General features: G+C 37.5%; 1 protein-coding gene across 5 annotated transcripts in view; it reads left to right on the forward strand.

Annotated features, from left to right (window-relative positions):
- The window catches only part of XRCC5 (X-ray repair cross complementing 5), a 50,484-nt gene extending 41,841 nt beyond the window's left edge, over positions 1 to 8,643 (forward strand). For 3 of the 5 annotated variants that reach the window (XM_051786926.1, XM_051786928.1, XM_051786925.1), the window contains 4 exons: positions 1,409 to 1,476; positions 5,370 to 5,407; positions 6,354 to 6,425; positions 7,214 to 8,643. In XM_051786926.1, coding sequence (XP_051642886.1) covers positions 1,409 to 1,476; positions 5,370 to 5,407; positions 6,354 to 6,425; positions 7,214 to 7,223 — 188 coding nt within the window. In that variant the 3' untranslated portion in view covers positions 7,224 to 8,643. The remainder of the gene's footprint in view (positions 1 to 1,408; positions 1,477 to 5,369; positions 5,408 to 6,353; positions 6,426 to 7,213) is intronic. The other 2 variants (XM_051786929.1, XM_051786927.1) reach the window with 1 other exon arrangement.
- The last annotated feature ends 4,464 nt before the right edge of the window (positions 8,644 to 13,107 follow it).

A 13,107-nucleotide genomic window follows, 5' to 3' on the forward strand; every position in this document is an offset into this window, starting at 1 on the left:
CGAAACACAGTAGACTAAAAAAACAATCTTTTACATCATACTCATGTTTTTAATTGGAGCCAATGCTAAGAAAATGTGTTAAATGCCCAGATGTAACTCTTAAGAGTGCATGCTATAAAATGCAGTGATGTGCTTTTGTATAGTACCTTTCAAAGTGATAAACTCCAGGCACACTGTAATGTCTGCTTCATCCAACTTCTGCAAAATAGAGGATGGGAATTTGTTTAGTAACGCAAAAAAACCAGCACAAGACAACACTGACAAGAATATTATATTCAGTAGTGTTGTAAGGGACTTTCTCTGAAGAAATTAGAAAAAAGAAACCAATAAACTTTGAAAGCAGGAAACTTAGATCTTTTAAAGCCATGCTGGAATAATTTTTAGGTAGTACGAATCCAAGTTTTTGACGACCTGGAGTATATTTTTCAGGGGAAAAAAACCCACAGACAAAGAGACATGATATTTTCATATTAAATATGGTATCTTTTTGAGAGCATGGTGAAATCATGGTGCTTTATGCATAATCCAACTGCTCTCAGTAAGCAGCTGAAATTGTGTTTTGCTTGCTGCTACCAGGAGGAGAAGTCCTCTTTTCCCTGATCTGGCCACATGACCCATCCCTTCTTTTCTACCAAATGTGGTGCGCATTGGGCCTTGTCATGAGTGACTGCAGTCACCAAAAGAGGATGGATATAAGTTAATGAGTTAGGAGCTCAAGAGGAAGGCAGGTCTGTTTGACAAGTTCACTTGTTTCATGGAACTGCCATGGGGTTCTACGGGTGTTACATTTGTGCTGCTGCTGAACCTTTAGGAATCTACAGTTCTTTGCTCTCACACCCACAGCTGCTTATTAGGCACAAGCATTTGTGTGGCCAAGTGGTGAGGAGATTTTCTGGGGGGAGTGGGAGAGGGTGGGTTCACTGCACAGGATGGAGGTACTGGCACAAGCAAGGAGCCAGATGGGCCAGGACCAGCACTTTGGTAGTTAAGACTCGAGGTAATCACAGCATAAGCGTCTGTATGCTAGGAGTTAATTTCTTCTAAGGACCTAAGAGCATGCTGTGAATCACTAAAAGTGTAATTTCTAATAGATTTTCAGCATTTCATCTGTGATCTATGATTTCAGTGTCTCATTAGTTTGATTGTCATAATATTAGCAGTTTCCTAAATGGATACTTCCACAAGCTTATGAATATGCTCATTAATTTATTTTTATATCATAGTTTATATCATAGTTGACTCATTTATGCAAGTCACATTTTCCTTTGAGCAATATTTTTTTTTTTTTTGCTGGTAATGATGACACATTCAGAAGTTGGAATTTGGAACATGTTTTTCATTTGTAACATTAGGTGCATTTTTGGGAAGCCTTCTAATGATATTTTTATATATATTTTTCATTTTTAAGACAGAATTTCTTTGATCAGTAAAGATGAAGCACAGGAAAGTTCAGTGACCAGCGAAGAGGCTCAAAAGGTATCATTTTTTTAATAAGCATCTGTTTGTATAGAGACCTTGCAGTGGAATAGAAGACTTTCTTACATGGATAAACCTTTAGATGAATGAAACAGGATCAGTGTGAAGGAATAAGAGTGTCCTTTTGCCACATGATTGAAATTGCCCCAATTCAGAGCAAAAATAATTCTTTAGCATGTATAATGACATTTTACTTTAATTGGTCTTTAGAAAGTAGTGTGTATTGACATTATCTGAAAATATCCTCTACAAAGAGTAGAAACTTCAGCAACTCTGTGTAGTGGAACAGCAGTATACTGTTTACACATGTAAGATCACTGTTTAAACTTCATAGAAAGAAATGTCTTCTCACGGGTAGCGCGAGCTCCAAAATCAAATACTTTTTATTGTCTAAACTTGTTGGGAACTCCAGCCGTTAAGGTTGTTATGGCTAGTTTTCATAATATATGCAATGATACCAATATTTTCCACTTTATGCAGCCCTGGTGATTGATGGATGACATAGGTGATGCTGGTGTTATTTGTGATCATATTAGATCCTTTTGGAAATGAGAGTTTTGGAGTACTTGCAGGTATAATTCATACAGATACATAGCACTTCAGTAACTGCAGTGATGAATGAAGGATGTCACAGTTACAAATGACTGAATTCTAACAGGCAGAATGCTGCCTTCTGTTTGGAATAAAGCAGAATTCAGAGCTGCTGTCAAAAATTGTATTTGTGTGGAGAGGGTAAGATGGGGATTATTGTATCAGGCTGCTAGTTTAGGAGAAAGAAGGTCCTTGTATTACAGACCCCCTGAAGGTAAACCTGTGGCTAAAATCACTAAGTATTTTGCAGAGAAGTAGCTTTTATAAAAGAAGCCACATTGATTTTTGCAGCTTTCAGGCCTTCCATTAGCAATAGCCAGAAGTGTGTAGAAGTAGGTTCTCAATGAATTAGTTAATGAGCGGAAAAAGGTGGTATTTTAGAAACTGCTTTTTTCATCTCTAACAGTTTACCTCAAGGTGAAGAAGGCACAGAAATGTCATGAAAATGGAAAGCCAACAGACTAGGAGTCCAGAAAGCTGAGCATGTGTGCAGGGTACAAATGACAAAGTATGATGATTTTTCTAGACATGAAGGACCTAATGGCTGTTTTTCATTAGACATAAATGTACAGAGCAACTTTTTTCCCCAGTGGTGGTTTTAAAGAGTATCAGGGTTTTTTATTTATTTCAAGTGCTATGAATTTACTTGGAAACTTCTTAAGACAACATTCTTCTTGAGAACTTTACTTTCTAGTCTGAAACTACCATTGATGCTCAAAAAATATGCTAATGCTCTGTGAAATAGCTGTTCCGTAAGGAAATCTCTACTAACCATCAAGACCTTACAGCATACTGTTGTCTTAACTGTGAGCTTGTGGTAGCTAAAAAATACTATGCCTGTATAGGAATGCAACACAAAATATAAAGTATCAAGGACTAATTTACAGCTGCCAGACTAAGCTGAAACAAAGCATTTATAGAGTGACTTCAAATTAACATTTCTGTTTACCATCATCCTACAATCAGCCTCATGTTGCAGTACAGGAAACTATTTTGTGATTGATTGAAGGTCATACAATAGGCATATGTTCCCATTAAATTGGGGGAATGAGAGAATGCAAGAAATCAGTGCTGCAGCAGAGTTCTCTAACATGGCACTTACCTTAAATTCCAGAGTAATTGGGTTGCATCTCTTTCCTAACTAGGCAGCTGGCAGTCCTACTTACTCACTAGATAGCCACCTCCCCACACATTGTCCAAACTAAAACCAGAATGCTAATTTGCCCCATCAGGGGCTCATATGACTTTTTACTTATACTGTATTCTTGGAAGAAGATGCGCAGGGATAGAAAATTTTATCTTGAGGTTATGGTGCTGGTCTAAAATCTAGTCCTCTTTGGTCCAGTTAAACCCAGTCACAGGTTTGCTGTGTGATACAAAGTCAGCATTTTCGTAGGTCTGTAGTAGATTGCAGAAGTGGTTAATTATTTTTTTTCTTTACTGAAGACAATATCCTTCACTGAAAGATTATATTGGATTTTTCAAATATCCCTCAATAGGGTAAGAGGCAAGTTTTCTTCACCTCTGTAATAAGTCATGTGCAAGCCTGTAGATCACGAGGTTGGCTGTCAATGTGGTCTTATGTGACACAAAAACCTTTTCTCTTACATCTTGGTTCTTACCTGATAGTAGTTTCAGGACTGTTTAGGCTCTTAAGATTTCAGGTTTTATAGGGTTGCTGTCTGCAGGAGAAAGGAAGGCTGCTTATTAGAGAGGTAACATGTAAAAGTTTCCTTTTTCTTTTTTGCTTGAAGTAGCAATAGCCAGAAGTGGGTAGAAGTAGGTTTTCCATGAATTAGTTAATGAGCAGGAAAAGGTTGTATTTTAGAAACTGCTTTTTTCATCTGTACCAAGGTAGGTTATCCATACATGTTTTCCAATCACTGAGAAAATGATTTTAGATAGTTTTGTTTGGTTTTGCTTTTTTTTTGTAATAGTGGAGGTACTCTTTTTAGAGCATGAGGATGATAGGTTAAAAGAGCAGAAATGTCAAGTGCTTTTTCTGGTTGCATTGAGGAAGATAATGGATTTCAGCACAGCTATTATATGTAATTTCCTTTTGCATAAATTTAAAATAGGTTTTTGGAAAAAACCCCCAACTTTCAGTATTCAGCATTTGATGGAAATTTCAGGTTTCAATTTATTGCAAATCTTCATCATACATTTCTCTAGCTTTTAGCTTTCTTTACCTAATTTAGTGTGAGAAAACTAATTTTGAAAACTTTGAAAAATGTGCTGCTTTCAGAAATGCCATTTGACTCTTAATTAAGTGTGTAAAAATGAAATTTGATCTGGCACAAAAAGCCTTCGAGAACTGACAATGTCATTAGCTTTTAGTTTCATAGTATGTGCTTTATATTACTACTAGATTAGTAGATTAAGAACTCTTCCAACAAAAAAGATACACAGACATACAGCATCTTGAAATTCTAATTCCTTCTGTCCTTGTCACATTCTCTTTTTTCAGCTACAAAATCTCTATGATAAGTTGAACTCCGCACGTGTGTTGTCTGTGGAGTGAGCTTTCTATATTCCTCTTGGATGTTGCTCTTTAGGATGTAGGAAAGGTCTGACCTTTGGCTTCTGAGGCAACTAGGCAGAGGTTGTCTACATCCTCTGTCTTTGGTGTTAACCAAATGTAATGTATTTGCTTTTCATCCTAGTGCATATGATATCTGGTTCTTTCCCACAGGTGGGGTGCAGTGGGTAATGTCATAGTATTTTATCCCGTGTCTGAAGCTGTCACGAGTCCTCTAGAGAAGGATCAGAGTATTTTATTTGTTTAAAATAGCATTTAAGCTTTTCACAGTACAGGTATATTGTCTCAGAGGTTGGTGGTGCTGGTAGGTATCCCATGGCCTCTTACACAAGCTCCGTGGCTGTTACAGTTCAGGTCCTCAGCTGAACAGCAGTTTGCTTTCAGAAGCCATCTGTTTGCACAAAAGAGTTACATTAAGCAGGGTATTTGTAGCCTGTTTAATGTGGTTATTTTCTAATTAGCTGTTCTCTTCCATCACCTAGACCTACAGTGAGGTTGTTTCTTAAGGATGATGGAACTCAAAGTCACAGAATGTGGCTTTTCTACCTCCTCTGCTTTGCATCTGTCTTTTATCCTGGACAGGGTTGTTCCTGGCTCTGTATGTTTGTTCTGGTGTATTTTAATAAGGAAAAAATATTATTTTATATTAAGGATATTGGTAAAAAGATTGTAACTAAAACTTGTAGACAACTGGATGCTTTTTGAAGTAGGAGTCAAGTATTGGTATTTTTTTCTACCATTCTAGCTAATTTTTTTATTTTAGGCTGAGGGAAAAATAATTCAGAGGCAGCAGTACTCCAGGTATTGTCTATATGTTTGATTTCAGTTGTTGTAGTGTCTGAGCAACATACCTTTTTGTTCTGTTTATGAATGTCATGCTTTAAGTGAAGGGCATATGGTGAGTTGTATCAGCAGCTACAGCAATACAATTTTACATAATGAATTTTCTAATTTTAAAGACTGGCATTCTAACCATCTTGCATGTTTGAGGGTGTTTTGTTTTTTTTTAGTTCATGTCTTTGTTCATTTGTTAAATGTTAATTGAATTAAGCAGGGAAACTACACAGAACTAGTTCTGTGCTCTACACAGAACTAGAATGTTGTACACAGGAAATATCTTAAGTCATTGGTCAGCTCATGTATGTATTTATATCAGTGGGGACCAGTTTGTTATCCTTGAGTATTTTGTAGCTACATACAATATTACTTTTAAAAAATATATTTTTTTAAGAACATAAACATGGCCAAATGGTAGGGGACAAAATTTTGTCTAACCCAGAATCCCGTATTTGACAGCGGACAAAAACAGATGGGTAGGGGAAAGTGTACAATCCCAGGCTCCAGCCACTGATATCTCAAGAACTTTTTATGCTTGAGGTTGTTTCTGTGAACTTAGTAGATTTCAGATGATTTCTCTTCTGTGAAGTTTCCCCATCTCCCCCTGAACCTAGGGGGCTAATATTTGCAGCATCCTTATTGTAGGGTGTTATACAGCCTTAACCATATGTTGTCTGAAGAACCATATCCTTTTGTCTAGTTTTTTTTCACCATAAAATCCTTAAAAAGCAAGTTTAGGAAATTTCTTGTAGTTTAAGATGATTTTGGAGAGGGGAAACCAGAAAAAACTTTCTTTGTGATTTTTAATTACAGGTGGATTTATTTTGATACAGAGAGGAGACATTCTGTTAAAATAGCCTGAAATGCTCTCAGCTTTGTCAGTATCACATAAATACATTTGTATTTTCAGTTCTTGGCTCCGAAAGAAAGTAAAAATGAAACTCTGCCTCCCACAGATGAAGGTGGTGATGTTGATGATTTGGTGAGTACCGCAAAGATATGATGTGGCTTTAGAGTTCAACTGTAACTGAAAGGTGCAATGGGAGAGCACGAGTACTTCTTAAAGGCTTAGAAAACGCTAAAGGAATTGAGTCAGAAAAGAGCCACATGAAATTACTTATTTGCTATCGTAAAAGTTAACCAGGTGTGTAATTTCATGATGGCAAATACTATGTTACTACATAACATAGGTGTTTACATAGGCAAAATGTATCCTCTAGTGTGTTTCAAAACAGGCAGTGAGGCTGCTCATTTGATGGTGGATTGTTATAATTTACTATAATAGCATTTAACAAAGCTTGTATTTCTTGATCAGCTATTTGTATGGGTTGAAAACTAAAATTGTTTAAGAAAAGATGTTTTAATCTTCTCAATTAAACTTCTCTATATAGACTTGCTGAAATTCAAGAATTTCAAGAGGGTTTTTAATAAATATTTTAGCCATCTTTTACAGACTGAGTCATTACAAGTCTGACTCCAAGGCTTAAGCTGATGGTGTAGATGGTTTTAAAGAAGCTTCAATAACAGACAGATTTCTACTTTTAGATTGTACTTTTTAAAATTTATAAATTGCACATATGTTTATAGGAAGATGAAATTTTTAAGTTTGCTTTTGTACTTTATAGAAACTTAGTAATAAGCTCTGTGCAATTCATTTATGTTACATGATAAGGATTTCCAAATTTGCTGTGTATTCTAAGTGCTAAACACATGTAAGACATAACTTGAATTCATTGCTGCTCCCTTCAAATCTGTTTCTTCTGTTTGCAGTTGGACATGATGTGACTGGGTAATATATGGTGACTATGCAACCAAAGTTTTGGAAGAGATCTCCCTGTGAGATGGGGCACAAAAAAAGAAGCTAACGAGAAGACAGTACATCCATCTTTATTTTCTCAAATGAGAGCAGAAATCCCAGAAACACTTCCAGCTGGTATAAATATCATCTGACTTTTCAAAACTAGAAAAGAAGACTGAAATGAAGTGTTTGGGAAGTAATAATAGCTTTAAGGTATCTTTTTTTTTTTTTTTTTTAAGAACACTGAATCTAGCTTGTCCTTGGTATTGCTTTCAGCTAAACACTACTAAATTTAATGAGAATCTGCTCTGGTGCCTGAAATTCTTGTTACATTGCCTGGGAAGGAAGACAGAAATGTCACAGTGAGGTTACCAGGTCATACTGAATCTTTAGTGGAGGTAACCCCTTAGCATTATGGTTACAGAAAGGAAAAAGTCACTATTTTCATGCTTTTAAAGAAACCCCAACCAACCCAAAACAAAAACAAACGAACAAAAAACAAACTGGGGGGGGGGAACAGGAGGAAATTCTAGGCCAGGGACTCACAAAGTGATAGTTTGAAATGCACAACAGAATCTAAAGCACACAGCAGAGCCACGTGTGCTGATTTTGCCACACTGTACCCAAATCAGTAATTATGGTCATCTCTATATTACAGGTTCTCTATTCTGTCAGCTCAACAGCAACTCTAAGTCTGTCCCTTTCTGTTATACTTTTTCCTGTTTCATGTGCTGGGATTTTTGATTTGTTTAGACTTCTAAGTAGTACAGTTACTGCAGATACACCTGGTACTAACTGTGCACTGACACCTGTGACAGATAACTGATAATAGTTAACACTGGGAACCAGAAGAGCAATCCAAAGTGGTCAAATACTGCTTAGAAAGAGATACTCAAATTTGATTACAGATGAGAGAGACAGTAATGACACCTTCACACAGGCTTGTTTGTTACAACCAGATTAATTCCATTATGATAAATGTATAAACATAGTGTAAAAAACAGTATTAAGATCATAAAAAAGAAAAAAATCATGATCTGTAATTCCAAAATGTTGTGGAATATCTGCACTTCATACTGACCAACAGCTCCCCTGTGGGAAACAGCAGTTGCTTTTTGCCCCTACTTCCCTTGACAGCAGCCTGCTCTCCCCTCTCTTGCATCCTGTCCCAGGTGAGTTCATTGAAAGGGTTTCTCAAATGCAGATGGCTGGGAGTTAGTGATCTTTGCAGATCTTTATAGCATTTTATATTTCTCAACTGTAAATAAGAAATATTTGATCAGTGTTTTGATTGTCTTTTAAGGCCAATTTATGGAGTACAGCATGGACTGGTTTGTTTGGGGTTTTTTTTACACTTCATTTTTGTTTGTTTGTTTGTTTAATAAAAATATTTTAAAAATTGTTTTTTGTCGTCTTCAGAACTGTGTTTGCTAAAATCAGGTGACCAGCAATGCAGTACCTAAGAGAAACAATCTAAAGCCCCTTTCCTGGGCCTACAATACGAACACAGAATATCAAAATTCCTCTACAGAATCAGAGTGTAATTACTTATGCTATTCTTTACAAACTCTAAATTTCACAACAACCCAATAAAATAATTTTTACCATATTGTAGAGATGACGAGAAAATCCTGGTAAAGACCTCAGATGAGATAGAATTACTTTTCAAATCAAACCTTCAGCTTTGTTTCCTTTTCCCTTCTGTCTTCATTCTTCTTCTCTTGCTACCAGGACAGTAATGGAGTGCAGTGCGGGGCAGCACTTAAGAATATCAGATGTGGAAAACCTCTGAGTTTTCTTGTCCCTCTTTTAAGATGCAGGTTACAAAGATTATTTAAAAAGCAATATGTTCCTAGTACTAGCAGGGGACTGGAGGCCCACCCACACTTGTGTTTCTAAATGCTTTGAAGAACTCCTGCATAGAAAAGAACAGTTCTTTCTATAAGCCTCCACCACGTAAAGGTGCTGGTAAATGAAGGCAGCCTTTTCTGCAAGAGGTGACTTGTCTTTCTGGGTAGTGGTGTTTATATATATAGGATTTATGTGCACTGTTTTGAAGGCAGCTTTGGGAGAAGTTCTGCACCAGTTTGGACTCTTCTTTTCTTGCAATTACTGAACCTGAAAGTTTTAGAGGAATGGATTACACATACTAAAGAAAATAAAGGAAACTAGAATAGTTTTCTTTTGTGATACTGTCATAATCTAATATGGAGAACTAAAACAGATACATTAAAAAAGACAAGGCTGTGATTTTTAGCCTCTATTCCATTTTCCAAAGGATGAAGAAACACATTGAACTCTGCGTAAAAGTTTAGAATAGAGGCAGAGATAGTTTTTGCTATACAAGAAAATTACTTGGAAAACATTTGAACATAGCTTAGCTTAAAGTTTAATCATATTTTTCCATGCAGCAGGTTTTGATTAAGTGGAAAGGTTATTATCCCACTCTAACCTCCCCCTTATAGTGTTTTGGAATAGTGCTTGCATTTACGAAAATAAAATAACTAAACAGGAACTAGAAAAGCTGTCCCTTCTTCTAGTTTTTATGGACGAGGCATAACCTTAGTGCATCTGTGAGCTGAGTGCCTTGTAATAGAACCTTCACTCATCTGACTTTCTCTGGCCATACTTATTGTACTTCAGTGACTCAAGTTGGACAGAAGTTAATCTGCTGCTTCTTCCCAATAACTTTGCAAAGCCAGCATGACTAAGACATAGTAAAATGAATTCTGAGCTTTTTGATGCCTCACCAATACAAGTCTCAACTGCTGACCATCAAAACAACCTATTTTACCAGCAACTCACAGTACTTCTTGCTGTTACCAAATAATGAATTATTTCACACCACTAAAAAGTACTCAAACTCATATATATATTTACTGGTGTACTAATTTTTAGGACCCCTCTGTATGCATCAAGTCAAGTGTATGCACTCCTGTGAGACTTTGGGAAGTCTATGATGGAATTAGTAGGTTGACCATAGAAATGTATTTACTGTTGCTTTAAATGTATCAAACAAAAGGATTGTTTTTCTTCACAATCTTACTGAGTTCCAACTGTCTCATCCTTTCTTCCTATTTTAATGTGCAATAATAGGCAGTAATAACTGTCATTTTCTTTTCCTCCAGAAGGGAGTGAATCTTGCAGCTTTCAAGATATTAACAGAAAACAGAAATACCTCTAGTGGAGGGTATAACTAGAAACATTTTCTATCTGCTGTCTGAGACAATGCATAAAGGGAGAACAAGCCCCTGAGGAGACCAACTGTGGTGCAGATATTTTTGCCTGAAGCATGTGGATCAGACATAATGCTAGGTAAAGGAAGGTAAAAGAGCTGTTAATACCTGATTATTGGAGTTTTACATGGCTGGATGTATGAGAATTCCTTCTCCAGCTTGCTAATGCAAGTAGTCAAATGATAAAGGTTCTCTCCCCATGGAGTCAGTGCATCCACAATGTGAAGAAATAGCCCCCCGTACTCTGTGACTTTTCACAAGAGTTACAGGAGCTGTATCAGAATGTTTAGGGACCCTTTACTTACTAAAAAAGGAGGGGGTGGCAGGGAGAAATTTTTTTTCTTAGGTCCCAAGCAGAGCAGCACAGAAGGCCCTGATCTGAATGCACTTTTGATGGCTAGCAAACATGGAAAACTTGAGGACACCTTCCCTTGCAGGGACCATATGCATAGCTAAGCTGGTTGGGTTTGCTGCATGTTGTTTGTAAGGGGCCTGTGGCTCTATCAAAAGGGATGATTCAAAAATTTGTGAGATCTGGTGGCCAGGCTTCTTGGGAGATAAAGAAGGTACTCTAGATGAGGTGTGTTCTGTAACAGGTGGAATCCTCAGTGATGTACTAATAATACTAATAATGTACTAATAATACTAAATCAACCTGGAAGTTGAACAGAGAAACAGGCTGTGTCCCTGTAGCTCCATTAAATTTTTTTAATTGTCTTATGTCCTAAGAATGTAAGAGAGCTAATCTGGTTCACTAGCAGAGGACAGCAACAGTAGGGTTTTATTCCTAGTTCTGCAGAAGACTCATTTGGGGCCACTTACTCATTCTCTCTGCCTCTTGATTATCCTCCCTTTGCAATTGGGAAAAGTTGTTTACTTTTGGTGTCTCACAGGGAAGGCAGCTGAAAGACTTTTGAGGGACTTCAGTTGGATGAGACTTCATATAGAGAGGGTATGTCAGTGCAAAAGTTTTATGGCAAAAGATTTAGGAGGTGGGAGTAAATGAAGAAAAAAGCAAGTTATTGTGATGCTCCCTGGGACACGAGGAGAACATGATCATTAGTCTTGAGGAGAAGTGGAGCAGCGGGAATTCCATTAAGTGTCTCAAAGGCAGCAGGAATATGTGAGAGGCAGACATTAAACAGACAAAGATCGAGATATTCTGGAGAAATGGAGGATCAGTTATTCCACTTAATGACTTTGAAAGGCAAGGAGAGGAAACAGATGAGGTTTCAAAGCTTATTATTAAAAAGAACAGCCTTTCTATATCTCTTTCACAGTCCAGAAAGAATGAGCTGTTTTACATAATGAACATTTACTTACAGTTCTCCCAGACACACACACACTGACCTACTTAAAAATGCAAATGGTCACAAAGTTCCCTTTGGGCAGCAGTGACAAAATCAATGTGGAAGGAATAGGGTTAGTCCAGCAAGACAATACGTAATTGGGTTGTGGCTTGTCTGCAAGAGATTTCTCTGCAATCCTCAGGAAATGGGAGCTTTAGCATTTGAATGACTCATAGCTCAAGGTCTACACATGAGATTGTGTATAATCCCTGTTAACTTAAAGCTGATGATGACTCAGAAGTAAGAACTGTGATGAAACAGAGGGCATGTGAAAAAGAACAAACATTAAGAGAGAAAAACCTTTTGCTACCAGCAGTTCAGTGTAACTTGAAACACAAGAACAACACATACCCAAGGGGACCACTGGAAATCAAGGGAACATAAAATTATGCATATATTTTACGCAGTCAGTGTGGGCTGGAAGGCAGGACCAGCTTTACCTTCTGGACAGTGAAATGTAGTTCTTCACAGAAAAGATGTGGGCAGTTTCGGAGATTTACTGTGGGGTAAAGAGAATTGAAAGACAAATCACAGCTATGTGGAGAAATATATGTTAGGTATTCAAAACAAATTGTTTCCTTCTCTTAGGTTTAACTGCTGGAGTTTTTGTGCAGGAATTTCCTTGTGATGGAATCTGGCCTTTAGGTTGCCAGTATCTAAAAAATTACTCTGGGCCAGGCTGTAGATGGTTTGAGAGTGGTACAAAAACTGCTCCAATGGGATGAGTGAAACGGAAGAAAATACACTTCTATGATTCACTCAGTAGCTGCAGAGTGACCGGAATTGTTAGAATGCAATTCTGTATTTTGTTTGGCTTTAAGTCATAGAATAGTTTGAGTTGGGAGGGGCCTTTAAAGGCCACCTAGTCCAAGCACTCTGCCATGTTTCTTTAAAGAATCAACCCCACCTTCCAAATCCTAGAAGAACAAATGCGTCTGAAGATAACTTGCCTGTGTCTGTAGCCTTCATTGTACAAAGATTTTCTGAAATCTCTGGGGATTTCCTGTGTGCTCTCAGAGACAGCATGAAACCAGCCAATGGGGCAGAAGTTGATGTCTTCATTGTACCAGTTTTCCTCTGGATAGCAATGACTGCACAGAGGATACTGAGGCAAAATCACCAGGTGTGCCAAGAACTGGCAGCCTGGTTGCTCAGGTTCTAAAAGCTCTGACAACAGGGTGCAGGAAAGCTTACATGACTGCTGTGAATGCTGTTCCTCTACGCTCTTTTGGGGATTTGCAAACCAGACATGTCTGTAGAGCACGAATTGCTCCCTGCATG

The sequence above is a fragment of the Manacus candei genome, unplaced genomic scaffold (genome assembly GCF_025592945.1).
Source record: "Manacus candei isolate 608988 ecotype Guabito, Panama unplaced genomic scaffold, ASM2559294v1 h1tg000023l, whole genome shotgun sequence".
Taxonomy (NCBI): domain Eukaryota; kingdom Metazoa; phylum Chordata; class Aves; order Passeriformes; family Pipridae; genus Manacus; species Manacus candei.